General features: G+C 39.1%; 1 protein-coding gene across 1 annotated transcript in view; it reads right to left on the reverse strand.

Moving 5' to 3' along the window:
• Positions 1-38: 38 nt before the first annotated feature.
• LOC145996972 (arylsulfatase B-like) overlaps positions 39-18,450 on the reverse strand; it is a 55,503-nt gene continuing 37,091 nt past the window's right edge. Inside the window, exons 4-8 of the mRNA XM_083133564.1 lie at positions 10,133-10,388; positions 6,068-6,225; positions 3,895-4,030; positions 2,208-2,363; positions 39-802 (exon numbers count right to left, since the gene is read on the reverse strand). Of these exons, the coding sequence (XP_082989690.1) occupies positions 390-802; positions 2,208-2,363; positions 3,895-4,030; positions 6,068-6,225; positions 10,133-10,388 (1,119 nt within the window). The 3' untranslated portion in view covers positions 39-389. The remainder of the gene's footprint in view (positions 803-2,207; positions 2,364-3,894; positions 4,031-6,067; positions 6,226-10,132; positions 10,389-18,450) is intronic.

Below are 18,450 nucleotides of genomic sequence, written 5' to 3' on the forward strand. Positions count from 1 at the left end.
GCCTACCATTATCTTTGCCGTTGCCTGTACAGCCAACAACAAAAAAATAGTAGGCAAATTATCCATAGCTATTTGGATTCTACAATTATTCTGTATCTTGTTTTATTTTAAGCAATGGAATTCTAAAGTAAAAGATATTCAATAACAGGTTGGAACATATACTATAATAGTACCTGAACTCAGCAACTTTGGCTAGAAATCGCAAACGCGGTGTGAGCCAAAAATAAAGAAGAAGAAGAAGCAATGGAATTCTGTTAATATTGCCCCCCGCTCATTGAAGTTGTTATTTCAATTCATGATCGTCACAATGTGGAAAACAGATTGAATGAAAATGATGATGGACAATTCGTGTACTATTACTTTCGCCGCTGGGTGTACATGTCAGGATTTTAATTTATGTCATTCCAAAATGTCCACGTGTAGTTCCAGAATATTGGGTTTGATTTTGGATCCAGGTCCACATTGGATGCAGGAACAAGTTTTGCTGCATATTGCCTCATCTTCTCATCCATCATTTTGGAAGCTGGATGGACCCCGTAGATATTGTTCCGCTCACACGGATCTTTCTCCAAATCGAAGAGACAAGGAGCTGAAAGTGGGTCGCATTGTCGTTTGCTCTTGCTGTCACATTGCAGCTGAGATTGCAGTCTGAGATCCAAGATGTGTTCCTGAAGGAGAGACCCAACATCCGCCAGCGCCTTTGCTACTTTGCTTTCATAAACGTCGCGCGTGTTGTATGGTCTACGATTATCCATATCCTCTGGCTCAAACCATTTGTCAAACTGCCCATCACTGGGTGTACCTGCAAAACACAATATGGCAAACCGTCAAATACAGTGTGTAGAGTAAATGTCCTTTATGATTGCTTGGACGTCGGGAGACCCAAGGGCTGTCGAACCAACTGAAATTATGTGGAAGTCAATTCCAGTCCGAACAGAAATTGAATCCAAACTTCGCGCTCACTTACGCGAGACTGAAACTTGCCTTTGGAGTTTTAGTTCAGGTTCAGGAATCGTCGGAATCAGTTCTTTTTAAATTTCGGTTCAGTTTCAATCGCGATTCCAGGGCCCAGGGCTGTCGAACCAATCGGTGACCGCACAGGATATTGGTATTATTACTTTAAAAAAAAAACCAAAAAAACAATGAACTTACGTTGATAGCCGCCAAGATAAATAATATTAAGCCGGCTTCCTGGCGGAGCGTTTATCACAGTGTGCTACGACGCCAGGGGTTCGAATCCCGGCCTGGGCATGAATGTTTTTTATGAATGTCCCTTCATCACTCATCATTGCGATTAACCAAAAGTGGGAGAAATGCGAAGTAAAATTAACCAAATCAATCAATCAAGAAATAAAGTTAAGTTATGCATATTTAGCATTCTAGTAGAATATGCAGTGGCGTAGTCGTACGGGGGCGTCACTTCGGTACGCCTGCCTCACAAAATGACAGTAAATATTCAATTTTTAATTTGCTTAATATTAATTTGTTGTGTAATCCGAAAAAAAACATAAAGTAGCACGTTACTTTATTGGGAAACACATAAGAAGAAACTCAAGTTTCAAGAGGGATGCGTGGAAGCTCTTTTGACATTTTTAAAATCGTTTCCTTAAATTTCATCGTCATGGAAATTTGCGGATGTATTTCATGATAACAATAAACTTCATGTTAACAAGAATGATACCATATTGCCTAGCTTAACGTATGTACTGCTAATACTATTTTATGTCATTGAGATGCAGTTTGTAAAGCGACTACACCACTGAGTATATGCAAAACAAAGTAACGAGTTAGCTCTCAAAGAACTGAGTGCAAAGGGCAAGAGCCAAGGTAGAATTCCATGTTTTTGTATTGTGCCACTTAATCTTGAACGTACTACCGCTATTGAACCGCCACTCAAGACCAGTGGCGTTTTCTCCGGGTGTGCAAGTCTTGTGCGAACACCCAAGGGAAATTGAAATAAAGATCATATGTTTCGTTTAATAATTAGACCTTGACATTAGGATTTTGAATGTTTTATCTTTAATTGTCAATGTTTCCAGCACTAAGTATTACATGAAAACGAAATGTATAAATGTTCATATCAAAATAACATAACGATTCTAAGAAAATTTGTGACAAAATTGCTTTAAAGCTTAAGGGAACTTATTCCCTGAATTATACTTCATTTCATAAGAAAAATTTTAAGATTTCCACAAGAGTAAGCCTACCTATGACAAACTTCAAATTGCCGACCCTCAACGCAGCATACGGAATCTTCTCGTCGATGTTGATAAGTACTTCCTCTCTGGGGGATTTCTCACCGCTAGACAGCGCCTGCCACATATCGATGCCGTCAATTTGACCCAACCGTGACACGTTCCCTCCTGCAATAAAAGAATGAGATTGATTGATGGACATTTAAATATATGGGCACGTTGAATCTCAGGCTATTTGCCCCGTCACATTACACAGGGTGTCCGAAAATGATCTCTTTGGTTTTGAATTACAGTTATGTTATTAAATTCTGACTCATACGTGTATGTAAGGTATTATATGGAAGTACTATGTTCAAAGTTTCATTGCCTTTACTGTAATTCATTGTGCTCAGCCTTAGCAACGTGGAAAAGAATGCTACCAGTACCAAACTTGACCTGCCTAACCTATACACGTGTGCTTATAATAGCTTAAACAAACAAACTTGAACCTGTATAACCTATTTACATGCTTATTTTTGCTATTATATGCCTACGTGCTAGGTTAGGACGGCACAGGTTTGGTGCTGTTAGCATATATATTCCAAATTGCCAAGTCTGTCGGTAGACGCTGGTGTGTAGAACTATTCGAAAAAAACGTGTGGACATCAGGTACAGATGTACACACCATATGATGACGATATGTGTCATAGGTCCTCACAATAATATCAAGAAACCATCGAGTTATTTTTAAATAATCATGTGTATGCAAGAAAAAAACATTTTCTACATAGGTTAAAATATGAAGCTAGAGATAACAACTCACAGTACAACTGAGTATTAATCTTTCCGCAGGCCTAGGCTCCAGAGACTCGTTAGCGTGCAGAATTGCAGTTTCGAGGGTGTACAACATGGAAGGAAGATTGACATTTTAGTACAGTAGCAAAATACGACGGGGAAGGCAAATGAAAACTTAATTTGTTTGTTATCTAGTTGCTGCAGCCATAAACCTTCTGGTTTAAGAAGGCTAGAGAATTAGTTAGTTAGTCTAGTACATTTCTTCATATAGAATTGCACAAGTCTGCTGTATTTTAGCTGATCTACGTATTTTCAATGCTGAGTTAGTGCATGTATACTTCAAGAGAAAACACTTTTTGTGATACACTTGCAGTTACTTTATGAGTCACTGTAAGTGTGTTTCCATCCATCAGCATGACAACTGAGACCATTGTCACACTTCCTCTAGTGCAAGTGTGTGTGTGTGTGTGTGTGTGTGTGAAGGAGCCGCCATCTTTAAAATGTCAGAATGGAAGGCTTGAATCTGACTTGATCAGTGCTGCAGCCTTGCGGTCGTTCTGTAAATAATAGTTGATATCTCAGGTAAATTTGAGCTGTGTACAGTCTGTCATATAATTTTTTGTCAGACTTTTTAGGGTTATCATTTGACTATACCTCGTAGAAATATTCATGAAAAACATGTGGTTGTCGAGAAATCAAATCTTTTCATGTTTGGAGAAGGTAATGAAGTAGGACCGTAAATGCTTCCGATGGCTGCTCAGGCAGGGAGGGAAACATTGTGAGGAACAGGCAAGCGACGTATCCAGAATTCCTGGTAACCACGCTGGAAGCAAGAGACGCGGATTGGCTTCAGCAGCTACGTGACTCTCCGCCGTGTGCACATGCATACGCGACCATCGGCCGTCGTATATGACAAGGTGTATACCTGCGGCGGAGTATAGAGTGGGGAGCCAGTCTGCAATGTGCATCAGCTGAGAGGACACCCTCTGGTTGTTGTGGAATCTCTTGCTCCACACACACGCCGGAGTCCTCACAGATCCTTCGAAGGGAGTCCTCTTTTGCTGCAAAAGAAGAAAACGAACTAGATAAAGTTTTCTGGAAACTTCAGAATAATGTGTTGAAGAGGAAAATACCTAGGTATAAGGAGACATCATTGGGCAATGCATGGTATCTTGTAAACTGTTATCCCCAAGTTACACAGAGAAAAATGTTTGTTTGAAATAACAAAAAATATAGCTTCTGGCAACCAAACATATGCATAAATAGGCGACAAGAAATGATTGTTCAATGGAAACAAATTTATTTGGTAGTCGTGCGCATTTGTTTAAAGTTACCCAAAAATTTGCACAAAATTACCAAATTTGTTAAGGTAAAGGTAAAGTCCTCCGTGCATATAGCACCGTGCGATGAAGGTACAGTAAGCAGATGTAGGGTAATTAAAAGAAATAGAACATCCGAATTTCAAATTATTTGATAAAGGTTACTAATATCTTTGTTTATAAGTACCAAAAAGTTTAACCACCCAAGCTTTGTTGGTCCAGGGAAATCAGGTTTGTTCTGTGCTGCTTCTGTGAAGAGTCGGAAGGCACCGTCATATGAATGTTAGATCTCAATTTATATAGCGTTGCTTTTCTGTCACTTTTGGCTAATCGCGACGATAAGGATTAGTGATGAAATTGATGAATAGACAAGCAAAAATATGATTCGAACCCGGTAACCCTGGCTTCATAGCAGCCACAGATATCATGACGTGAATCGTGATTCCTTACACTGAACGAGAAAATCAATTTATTTATTTATAATTTTGTAATATCCCAGCTCCATACTATTCCACAAACGTGTCCAGGCTTGCCCAAACCTGTAGCTGGTTTTAGCCGGGAAAGTATTTCTTTTCCCAGAGAAAGTGGGGAGACGCTTACCTCTAGAGGAGGTGAGTGAAGGTCAGGCAAAACCAACAAAACCAAGAGAATCTGGGGGCAAGGGGCTTTATGAGGATTCTTCGCTGCCAGGTAGAGACGGAGGGAGACAAGATGTGCGCGATATCGAACAGGGTAACTTATCACTATCCATCTATCTCCCATTCTCAGTCAGAAGGGTTGGGATAAACATCTCAATGTTATTTATTTAAGTTAGATTAGTTATCTCTTATCTGGCCCCCTTCGGAGCCATCGTTGCAAGCGATTAATACAATTTAGGGGATGAGCTACTTCCCCATTGGTTCAATCCCCAGTTTTACAGGGTAGAACGTTACGATTTTATCGAAAATTTTGAAATGTCCAAATACATAACATCAAGCTGGAAGTTATTTGAAATTGATTGAGTAGTACAATACTGATAGATTGGTGAAGCCTGGAAGAAAACCATGCTGAGCAGTATCTACAAGGGTGATGTGAACTTTAGCAAGTGCTCCAATTTAGAGGATTATAATTTGGACAAGCAGGAGATGTGATGCGTAGAAATATAAGCGACCAGGACTCAATCCTGAGTGTCTAGCATATAGCGCGAAACCAGTAGCTCAGTTGGTACTTCAATGGCAAGTTATACCAAAGACTAGGATTCGAAACTAAAATTTTGGCTGTAATTTCTACGTAGTACGTCACCCGTGTGTGTCAAATCATAAAATAATATGCAGCATCACGCTGGAATATATTAGGCACCATTGACGTCATCAGCTCGCACGGATAAAATAGCGGTAGCGAAAGAATCAGGAGAAATCAGATTGTCTCTGCAGCTCAGTTGGAAGCTTAGCTCCGTGTCTGATTGGAAGACAGGGATCCCGGGTTTGAATTCTGCGCATGGTACTCGAAATACACGGTTAAACGTGTAATTTTGGTTTCATTAAAATGATCTTCTCAATCAGTGGTGGCGATTGGGTTCCAAAACCGGAGGGGGGGGGGCAAGGTGCCAAAACTGGGAGTGGGTAAAGACAGTATATTTCCCTTTGTAGATAAGGTTTAGCATAGTGCGGGGTAAAAGTGGCGAAAAGTGATGCATTTTTTGTGCATCACACTGAACAGCAGCTGAAGTACCCTTTTATGCATTCATGTGTAGTTTGATGCACTAGAAATTGCAGCATTAACAATTTATGCAATCCTTACCCCTCTCAGAGGCCAATTTGATCCATGATTCGCGTGCATTCCTTTCACCGGAGCACCATTATCCGAAAGGAAGACAACGATGGATTCAGCCAACATTCCTTTCTTCGCAAGAGCCTCTATCACAGCTCCAACCGAACCATCCAGTTCTGAGACCATCGCTAAGAGAAGCACAAGTAAGTGTCAGCGTACCGGCATTTATACAGGGTGGCCCAGAAAAGGTAACCGAACATATACCACTGCTATACATTTCGGTTACGTTTTTTGGGCCACCCTGTACATGCATACGAATACATACAGGCTGTGCACGTAACTATGTACAGTCACCGGCAATAAAAATGTGACACAACATCCTGAAATACTCTCTTACCTGCAAAGGCGCCATGTGTGTTGCATAACTCCACGGCGAGAGGTGGATTTAAATAGCCTTCTAACACCGCCGGCAACACACTGTTTCAGAGGAAGCAGATAAGAGCTTCTCCATGTATAAGTCTTTACTAGCAGACAATAGACAATCATTTTCATTTGAGAATCTCAGCAAAGAGAATATACAGGGTGAGTCAAAAGTCCCTGACCACCCCTTATAAAATTAAAGGGATTGCAGCAAATTGGTCATGGTAGTATAATATGCTAGGCCTAGGGTGAAACTTTTTGGTGCATGTCATGACAACGTCCGCCAGCTTGGTGACCGCCATCTTGGATCCAACTTCATTTCTTTAAATGGGAAGGGAGCCATGTGGGGTATCGTTTCGGGCTAGAATTTTACCAGTGGCGAAGTCACATTTGTGAAAACTGTAATGATAAGGAAGTTATGGGCATATGAAAGTGATAATTACGTATCATTTGCAGGTGCTGAAGTATGCCATTGGTCAAGTCCGAACGAATCCAGATCATCAAGCTGTGGGGGGTTAGAAGTGCCCGTGCCGTAGCTCGTGATTTGAAGGAACGGAACCCTCAACGGAACCCAGTGTAGCACGTTACAGTGACCCAATTGCTGACCAGGTTCGAAGAGAGCGGCACAGTCCAGGACAGGCCACGATCTGGGACGCCCAGAACTGTCACTGACGAAGGAACAGCCACGGCAGTGCTAGCATCGTTTGCCAAGTCTTCGCAGCATAGCTCACGTCAAATGTCTATGCAATGTGGTGTCAGCCAGAGTTCCATTTGCAGGGTGTTAAAGATGGTTAAGTGGCACCCGTACAAGCTGCAGCTGCAACACCATCTCTCTGAGGACGACCCGGATAGGAGAATGCAGTTGGATCTAAGATGGCGATCACTAAGATGGCGGACGTTGTCATGACATGCACCAAAACGTTTCCCCCTAGGCCTGACATATTACTACCATGACGAATTGCTGGAATCTACATTCCCCTTCATTGTATAAGGGACGGTCAGGGACTTTTGACACACCCTATAGTTCATTTTCTTCGGATTTATTGTGAAAACTCCCTGCAATTTTTCAATAACAATTACAGTTGTAATTATGTTTAGACATTTTGCACTCTGATCCATTAAATTGCTACCTAGAATTAGGTAGCAATAGGGAAACAGTTTTAAAAATACGAGGGTTGCTCCGAAAGTAATGCCTCCAACTTTTTTCTCATTGCAAGTGACAGTGTAGGTGGTTGTTGGTGATACGGTAGTGGAGGCTCAATAATCCTGAAAATATACTTGCTAGTTCGTTGCTGTGCGACAGATGGAGGCTGAGACGCAGCACACAGATGTGAGGTCTGACTTGTATGTCCGTTTGAAGCAACGATGTGTGATTGAATTCCTTCACGCGAAAAAAAGTTGCACCAATTGAAATCCATCGACGCTAGCTGCAGTTTTATGGAGACCAGACAGTGGATGTTAGCAAAGTGAGACGGAGGTTGGCACGTTTCAGCCGTGGCCAAAGTGAAGTTAAAGACAGACCACGTTCTCGACGGCCATGCACAATTGTCACACCAGAAAATTAGATGCGTCTTGATGAGCTTATCCGTTCGAATCGGCGAATAATGACCAGGGAACTGTGCATAGAGCTGAATATTGGCTTTATTTCATTTGAAACCATGTTAAGGAAAGGGAAATATCACAAAGTTTGTGCGCGGTGGGTACCGCGATTGCTTACACATGACCCAAAAGAGACGAGTTTGAAGATCAAGGAACACATTGCCAAATTTGGCTGGACTGTCGTTCCACGTCCACCATACAGTCCTGATTTGGCTCCGTCAGATTTGCATCTTTTCGGGCCAATGAAAGATGCATTCCGTGGGCAACATTCCCAACAGATGATGCCGTCATCACTACTGTGAAACAGTGGACTAAATCGGTTGGTGGTGATTGTTACGAGCATGGCAGACTCTTGTTCATCGCAGGGGAAATTGTGTAGAAAAAGGTGGTGATTACATAGCAAGATAGTGTATTGCAGCTGAAACTGTGCTTTATTCAATCATATTTTGTATCTGCTGTGGTTTGTCCGAAAAAAAAATTGGAGACATTACTTTCGGAGCAACCCTCGTATATTGGTCATTTTAATACATTTTTTTCTTTCCTATTACATCGCATATCACGAAATTTCAGCTCTTCTATCTCATTACTCTTATCCAAAAACCTAATTTGTTTTACCCGAGAGACCTTACGGTGTAACAAGTATTGCGTAACAAAAAAAATATATTCTTTGTTGGAGTAAACAAACACGAACTTATTTTTTCGACCCCATAATTTAAAAACAGGTATTGTTGTCGCACCATTGACGAAGAAATTTGATAAGAGTTTGCGATATGAAGGTTGTAATTTTACCGACAAAACCGGTCGTTGTTACAATTATTAGATAGCAAGTTCATTGGAGAAGTTTTGCGTTTTGGTGTAAGCAACACAACAGGGTGTTTATGAAGTTTCGAACCAGTATGGTGGAAAAACATTTACTGCAAAAATGGTCATGAGCTCTACAATGCAATTTAACTCAACGCAGCTCAAAAACATTTTGCAGGATATCTGACAACTGTTGGAATTATTAACGTTGGAAATTATCAAACCAAAATATTATGAAACGAAATCGAATGATTAATGATTGTAAGACATTAAATGTCCATTTCTGACAGATTTACTGTTGTTAAGATATTGAATAGTCTTGTAGACTTTATGACCATTGATGCAATACAACTCTTATAGTTTCTTGCTTTTGAAAGTAACTAATTACTTGTAATCCAGTTACAAGTAAGATACATTCTTGAGGAATTCTAACTGTAAATATCTATATTTAGAAGTCAGTAGCTGTAACTTTTACATTGCATTTGTTTTACGACACTTAAATTGTTGACTTGTAAATTTTAACATGAGGAAAGAGTTAAATATGGCAACTCTGTTTCCAACCATGTGCCTTCTTTGGATCTAAGGTGAAAGGATTTTTATGGAATCGTCTAAGGTATCTGTAATAGTTTTTAAATCCATTAGTACAGGTGAGAGTCAAATGAAAGCCTTAAGAGTCCGACAAAAATTACAGGACAGACTGTAAACAGATCAAATTTACATGAGGTATCGACTGTTATTTACGAAACGACATCAAGGTTGCAACACTGATCAAGTGGGCTTCACAACACACTTTTTGTCATTTTATAGATTGCGCCTCCTGCATACATATACACAACAGTGGTTTCTTACCCTCTGAAAGCCTAAAACTAATAGACATTATACGGCAAATAAAAGTTCAATGTCTCTATGCATGCTTACCACACCAGCATGTTTACAAATAGTGGAGAAAGTTCGACAATGGCCTCAGTCCGCACGGAGATGGGTGGAAAGTCATTTGCGGTGTATACAGACACTAATTCAGACTTGAAAATATATGTGGATCAGCAATGGGTCTATCCTAAATTTCAGCAAACTTGTGCAACCCTCCATACAAAAATCCACTAGTTAAAGAAGAAAAACAAATTAAGGTTTTCAATTGACTCATGTACGTAATAATTCCAACCAAATGCGCCGATTAGATAAGAATTACTTGGAGAAATGTTGCTGGTGAAAAATAATCAAATCAAGCACATGTTTCGACGGCAAGCTTCTATGATATGTTAAGGTGGATCCTACCTGCGTACGTTCTTCTTTCGTTGTTTTTGATGTGAGAAAACTTCTCTACCCTGGTCAAAGGGGCCTGCAGTGGTGCATAGTAGTTCCCGGCGTGGGGAGCCAAGTGTGATAGATACAGGAACAGTGGACGGGACGCATCGTGGTTTTGGATGATGTCTATAGATTCCTTGGTGTACAAATCGGTTGAGTAACTCCCAATTGTACTCCATTCGCAGGCCCAGTTCCTTCGCATGTCCAGGCCCCTGAATCCCAAGAACTGGAAAGAAAAGACTAAATATGTGTGGACATACTTCTGAATTAGAATTCTGTAACAAACACACCTTTTCTTCATGCATTTAGTGAAGCAAGACCACGTGACTATTTCTGAGAAATAGTTCCTTTCCTATATAGTAGTGTAATTGATGATACAACCAGCACCACTTACAGGTGTACAAATGATGAGCTCATATAATTAAACAGCCCGATTTGCCCACACTTAAAATTATGCCAAGATGCTCTTATTCCCCAATTCTTCAAGTGTGATATGCTCTTAATTCTAAGAATTTTGAATCCTAGTGTACAAATGATGACCCCCCCCCCCAGATTGATTTGCCTACACTTATAAAAGGCACTTCTGTGAGATTGTTGTCCATAAATTTGTTAAAAATATGCCCCTCTTGATATTTTTTTTGCCCACACCTAAAACTAGGCCAAACGTATTAACACACACCCACACCCACCCACCCACCCACACACACACACACATATTTACTTCCGGTCCACTTCCGGTTCACATCCGGTTCACTTCCGGTACACTTCCGGTTCACTTCCGGTCCACTTCCGGTTTGCCTACTTCCGGTCCACTTCCGGTCCACCTGTGGCCTATTTCTGAGCACAGCTCTGTTAGAGATATGGATATTATATAAATTTAAAAATTATTTCATTCTTCACAAACAAATCTTATCTAACAATTCCATAACAGTTCCATGCTCAGCTCTGTGTCTGTGTGAAGCAAGCACAGCTCTGTTAGAGATAGGGATATTGAGTATTGAAACATCTAGAAATTATTTCATTCTTCTCAAGCTCAGCTCTGTGTCTGTGTGGGGATTTGTACCTAATAACATCAAAACAACACAGCTCTGTTAGAGACAGAATATTCAGTTCCATATCTATAACATCTCTGTGTAATTCCATAACAGTTCCATGCTCAGCTCTGTGTCTATGTAGAGCAAAACAGCACAGCTCTGTTAGAGATAGGTATATTATATAAATTTAAAAATTATTTCATTCTTCACAAACAAATCTCATCTAACAATTCCATAACAGTTCCATGCTCAGCTCTGTGTCTGTGTGAGGCAAGCATAGCTCTGTAGGAATATTAAGTATAGATTTAAAAATTATTTCATTCTTCACAACTACCAATTCTATAAGAGTTCCATGCTCAGCTCTGTGTCTGTGTGGGATTTGTACAGCAACATAGCTTTGTTAGAGACAGAGTAGATGGGTATAAATATTATTTCATTCAATTCTTCACCTCTATATCCATAACAGCTCTGTTAGAGATAGGGATATTAAGTATAAATTTAAAAATTCACAAACAAATCTCATCTAACAATTCCATAACAGTTCCATGCTCAGCTCTGTGTCTGTGTGAGGCAAGCACAGCTCTGTAGGAATATTAAGTATAGATTTTAAAATTATTTCATTCTTCACAAACAAATCTCATCTAACAATTCCATAACAGTTCCATGCTCAGCTCTCTGTCTGTGTGGGGATTTAGCTTTGTTAGAGACAGAGTAGATGGGTATAAATATTATTTCATTCAATTCTTCACATTTTATAACAGCTCTATTCTTCACATCTAACAATTCCTATAACAGTTTCATGATCAGCAAGGCTCTGTTAAGTATCTTAATATTTCATTCCTTCATAACAGTTTTGTGTCTGTGTGGGGATTTGTACCTAATAACATCAAAACAACACAGCTCTGTTAGAGACAGAATATTCAATTCCATATCTATAACATCTCTGTGTAATTCCATAACAGTTCCATGCTCAGCTCTGTGTCTATGTAGAGCAAAACAGCACAGCTGTGTTAGAGATAGGTATATTTTATAAATTTAAAAATTATTTCATTCTTCACAAACAAATCTCATCTAACAATTCCATAACAGTTCCATGCTCAGCTCTGTGTCTGTGTCTGTGTGAGGCAAGCACAGCTCTGTTAGAGATAGGGATATTAAGTATAAATTTAAAAATTATTTCATTCTTCACAAACAAATCTCATCTAACAATTCCATAACAGTTCCATGCTCAGCTCTGTGTCTGTGTGGGATTTGTACAGCAACATAGCTATGTTAGAGATTCATTCAATTCTTCACCTCCATATCCATAACAGCTCTGTGTTTATAATAGATAGGAATATTGAGTGCATTTAACAATTCCTGCCCATAACAGTTCCATGTTGTAGAAATATCAGCAAGGCTCTGTGTCTGTGAGATTTGAAACCTTGTTCCCAATCAGTTCCAAACTGTACAGCTCTGTGTCTGTGAGATTTGAAACCTGTTCCTGTACAGCTCTGTGAGAATTTTCATAGTGCCTAATAATATCAGCACAGCTCAGTTAGGATCGCATCTAACAAATATCAAGGATTTGTACCTAATTACAGTAGCACAGGGATAGGGATAATAAGTATAGACTATTGATATAGAAATTATTTTATTCTTCAATCTTATTCATAACAGTTCTTTGCTCCTATGTGTCTGAGCAACATCAGTACAGCACAGCTCTGTTAATTAATATCTATTGAAACATGTGTCTGTGCGGGAATTTGTACCTAAGTGTAGCTATTATTGAGTATAGAATTATTATATCTAGATCCATTTTCTGTGTCTGTGCAGGGATTTGTACTTAATAACATCAGTACAGCATTGCTCTGTTAGAGTATAGATTTATATTATTATTGAAACATCTCTTCACAAACAATCTCATCTAACAATTCTATAACAGTTCCGCTCAGCTCTGTGTCTGTGCGGGGATAAACATCAGTACAGCACAGCTCTGTTGCTCATCTTTTCAGCTCTGTGTCTGTGCAGGGATTTGTACCTAATAACATCAGTACAGCACAGCTCTGTTAGAGTATAGATTTAATTATATTATTATTGAAACATCTAGAAATTATTCTTCAAACAAATATCATCTAACAATTCCATAACAATTCCATGCTCAGCTCTGTTGCTCATCTTTTCAGCTCTGTATCTGTGCAGGGATTTGTACCTAATAACATCAGTACAGCACAGCTCTGTTAGAGTATAGATTCAATTATATTATTATTGAAACATCTAGAAATTATTCTTCCTAACAATTCTATAACAATTCCATGCTCAGCTCTGTGTCTGTGCTGGGATTTGTACCTAATAACATCAGTACAGCACAGCTCTGTTAGAGATAGGGATATTGAGTATAGATTTAATTATTGAAACATCTAGAAATTATTCTTCAAACAAATATCATCTAACAATTCCATAACAATTCCATGCTCAGCTCTGTGTCTGTGCGGGGATTTGTACCTAATAACATCAGTACAGCACAGCTCTGTTAGAGACATTTAATTCTTCACATTTATATCCATAACATCTCTGTGTCTGTGTGTCAGTACAGCACAGCTCTGTTAGAGATAGGGATATTGAGTATAGATTTAATTATATTATTATTGAAACATCTAGAAATTATTTCATTCTTCACAAACAAAATCTCATCTAACAATTCCATGCTCAGTTCTGTGTCTGTGTGAGGCAAGCACAGCTCTGTTAGAGATAGGGATATTGAGTATTGAAACATCTAGAAATTATTTCATTCTTCACAAACAAATCTCATCTAACAATTCCATGCTGAGCTCTGTGTCTGTGTGGGGATTTGTACCTAATAACATCAAAACAACACAGCTCTGTTAGAGGCAGAATATTCAATTCTTCACAATTCCATAACAGTTCCATGCTCAGCTCTGTGTCTATGTAGAGCAAAACAGCACAGCTCTGTTAGAGATAGGGATATTAAGTATAAATTAAAAAATTATTTCATTCTTCACAAACAAATCTCATCTAACAAATCCATAACAGTTCCAAGCTCAGCTCTGTGTCTGTGTGAGGCAAGCACAGCTCTGTTAAAGATCTTCACAAACAAATCTCATCTAACAATTCCATAACAGTTCCATGCTCAGCTCTGTGTCTGTGTGGGGATTTGTACCTAATAACATCAAAACAACACAGCTCTGTTAGAGACAGAATATTCAATTCTTCACATCCATATCCATAACATCTCTGTGTAATTCCATAACAGTTCCATGCTCAGCTCTGTGTCTGTGTGAGGCAAGCACAGCTCTGTTGAAGATCTTCACAAACAAATCTCATCTAACAATTCCATAACAGTTCCATGCTCAGCTCAGTGTCTGTGTGGGGATTTGTACCTAATAACATCAAAACAACACAGCTCTGTTAGAGACAGAATATTCAATTCCTCACATCCATATCCATAACATCTCTGTGTAATTCCATAACAGTTCCATGCTCAGCTCTGTGTCTGTGTGAGGCAAGCACAGCTCTGTTAAAGATCTTCACAAACAAATCTCATCTATCAATTCCATAACAATTCCATGCTCAGCTCTGTGTCTGTTTGGGGATTTGTACCTAATAACATCAAAACAACACAGCTCTGTTAGAGACAGAATATTCAATTCTTCACATCCATATCCATAACATCTCTGTGTAATTCCATAACAGTTCTATGCTCAGCTCTGTGTCTGTGTGAGGCAAGCACAGCTCTGTTAAAGATCTTCACAAACAAATCTCATCTAACAATTCCATAACAGTTCCATGCTCAGCTCTGTGTCTGTGTGGGGATTTGTACCTAATAACATCAAAACAACACAGCTCTGTTAGAGACAGAATATTCAATTCTTCACATCCATATCCATAACATCTCTGTGTAATTCCATAACAGTTCCATGCTCAGCTCTGTGTCTGTGTGAGGCAAGCACAGCTTTGTTAAAGATCTTCACAAACAAATCTCATCTAACAATTCCATAACAGTTCCATGCTCAGCTCTGTGTCTGTGTGGGGATTTGTACCTAATAACATCAAAACAACACAGCTCTGTTAGAGACAGAATATTCAATTCTTCACATCCATATCCATAACATCTCTGTGTAATTCCATAACAGTTCCATGCTCAGCTCTGTGTCTGTGTGAGGCAAGCACAGCTCTGTTAAAGATCTTCACAAACAAATCTCATCTAACAATTCCATAACAGTTCCATGCTCAGCTCTGTGTCTGTGTGGGGATTTGTACCTAATAACATCAAAATAACACAGCTCTGTTAGAGACAGAATATTCAATTCTTCACATCCATATCCATAACATCTCTGTGTAATTCCATAACAGTTCCATGCTCAGCTCTGTGTCTGTGTGAGGCAAGCACAGCTCTGTTAAAGATCTTCACAAACAAATCTCATCTATCAATTCCATAACAATTCCATGCTCAGCTCTGTGTCTGTGTGGGGATTTGTACCTAATAACATCAAAACAACACAGCTCTGTTAGAGACAGAATATTCAATTCCTCACATCCATATCCATAACATCTCTGTGTAATTCCATAACAATTCCATGCTTAACTCTGTATCTATGTAAAACAAAACTATTAGAGATAGGGATATTAAGTATAAATTTAAAAATTATTTCATTCTTCACAAACAAATCTCATCTAACAGTTCCATAACAGTTCCATGCTCAGCTCTGTGTCTGTGTGAGGCAAACACAGCTCTGTTACATGATAGGAATATTAAGTATAGATTTAAATTTCATTCTTCACAAACAAATCTCATCTAACAATTCCATAACAGTTCCATGCTCAGCTCTGTGTCTGTGTGAGGCAAGCACATCTCTGTTAAATATAGGAATATTAAGTATAGATTTAAATTTCATTCTTCACAAACAAATCTCATCTAACAATTCCATTACAGTTCCATGCTCAGCTCTGTGTCTGTGTGGGATTTGTACAGCAACATAGCTTTGTTAGAGACAGAGTAGATGGGTATAAATATTGTTTCTTTCAATTCTTCACCTCCATATCCATAACAGCTCTGTGAAATTTATTCTTCACATCTAACAATTTCATAACAGTTCCATGCTCAGCTGTGTGTCTGTGTGGGATTTGTACAGCAACATAGCTTTGTTAGAGACAGAGTAGATGGGTATAAATATTATTTCGTTCAATTCTTCACCTCCATATCCATAACAGCTCTGTGAAATTTATTCTTCACATCTAACAATTCCCATAACAGTTTCATGCTCAGCAAGGCTCTGTGTCTGTGTAGATAGGGATATTAAAACTTCATTCCTTCATAACAGTTCCTGTGTCTGTGTGGGATTTGTACAGAGCACAGCTCTGAGATAGGGACTAACAGTTAGGGTATAATTAATTCTTCACATCTATTGAGTGTCTAGATGTTAATTCATCCCTATGCCATGACAGTTTCAACTCTGTATTTGTATGGAATTTTAAACTTGTCTGAAAAGTGGCAATCAATGCCCATTGTTTCTATATAAACGTTTCAACGTACGTACGTTATGGATATGGAGGTGAAGAATTGAATGAAATAATATTTATACCCATCTACTCTGTCTCTAACAAAGCTATGTTGCTGTACAAATCCCACACAGACACAGAGCTGAGCATAGAACTGTTATGGAATTGTTAGATGAGATTTGTTTGTGAAGAATGAAATTTAAATCTATACTTAATATTCCTATATTTAACAGAGCTGTGCTTGCCTCACACAGACACAGAGCTGAGCATGGAACTGTTATGGAATTGTTAGATGAGATTTGTTTGTGAAGAATGAAATTTAAATCTATACTTAATATTCCTATCATGTAACAGAGCTGTGCTTGCCTCACACAGACACAGAGCTGAGCATGGAACTGTTATGGAATTACACAGAGATGTTATGGATATGGATGTGAAGAATTGAATATTCTGTCTCTAACAGAGCTGTGTTGTTTTGATGTTATTAGGTACAAATCCCCACACAGACACAGAGCTGAGCATGGAATTGATTTTGATTTGATTTAGTTTATTTTACTTCGCGTTTTGTGCCTCTTGGCTAATTTGCGAAGATGGGGATGAGTGATGAAACGATGAAATTGATGAATGGACATTCACAAACAACCAAGCCCGACCGGGATTCGAACCCGGGACCCTTGGCGTCGCAGCGCGATGTACTAACCACTCGGCCACAGGGTCGGGCGAGCATGGAATTGTTATGGAATTGATAGATGAGATTTGTTTGTGAAGATCTTTAACAGAGCTGTGCTTGCCTCACACAGACACAGAGCTGAGCATGAAACTGTTATGGAATTACACAGAGATGTTATGGATATGGATGTGAAGAATTGAATATTCAGTCTCTAACAGAGCTGTGTTGTTTTGATGTTATTAGGTACAAATCCCCACACAGACACAGAGCTGAGCATGGAATTGTTATGGAATTGATAGATGAGATTTGTTTGTGAAGATCTTTAACAGAGCTGTGCTTGCCTCACACAGACACAGAGCTGAGCATGAAACTGTTATGGAATTACACAGAGATGTTATGGATATGGATGTGAAGAATTGAATATTCTGTCTCTAACAGAGCTGTGTTGTTTTGATGTTATTAGGTACAAATTCCCACACAGACACAGAGCGAGCATGGAACTGTTATGGAATTGTTAGATGAGATTTGTTTGTGAAGATCTTTAACAGAGCTGTGCTTGCATCACACAGACACAGAGCTGAGCATGGAACTGTTATGGAATTACACAGAGATGTTATGGATATGGATGTGAAGAATTGAATATTTTGTCTGTAACAGAGCTGTGTTGTTTTGATGTTATTAGGTACAAATCCCCACACAGACACAGAGCTGAGCATGGAACTGTTATGGAATTGTTAGATGAGATTTGTTTGTGAAGATCTTTAACAGAGCTGTGCTTGCCTCACACAGACACAGAGCTGAGCATGGAACTGTTATGGAATTACACAGAGATGTTATGGATATGGATGTGAAGAATTGAATATTCTGTCTCCAACAGAGCTGTGTTGTTTTGATGTTATTAGGTACAAATCCCCACACAGACACAGAGCTGAGCATGGAACTGTTATGGAATTACACAGAGATGTTATGGATATGGATGTGAAGAATTGAATATTCTGTCTCTAACAGAGCTGTGTTGTTTTGATGTTATTAGGTACAAATCCCCACACAGACACAGAGCTGAGCATGGAACTGTTATGGAATTA

This window comes from Lepisma saccharinum, chromosome 13 (assembly GCF_977018435.1).
Source record: "Lepisma saccharinum chromosome 13, izLepSacc3.1, whole genome shotgun sequence".
Lineage (NCBI taxonomy): Eukaryota > Metazoa > Arthropoda > Insecta > Zygentoma > Lepismatidae > Lepisma > Lepisma saccharinum.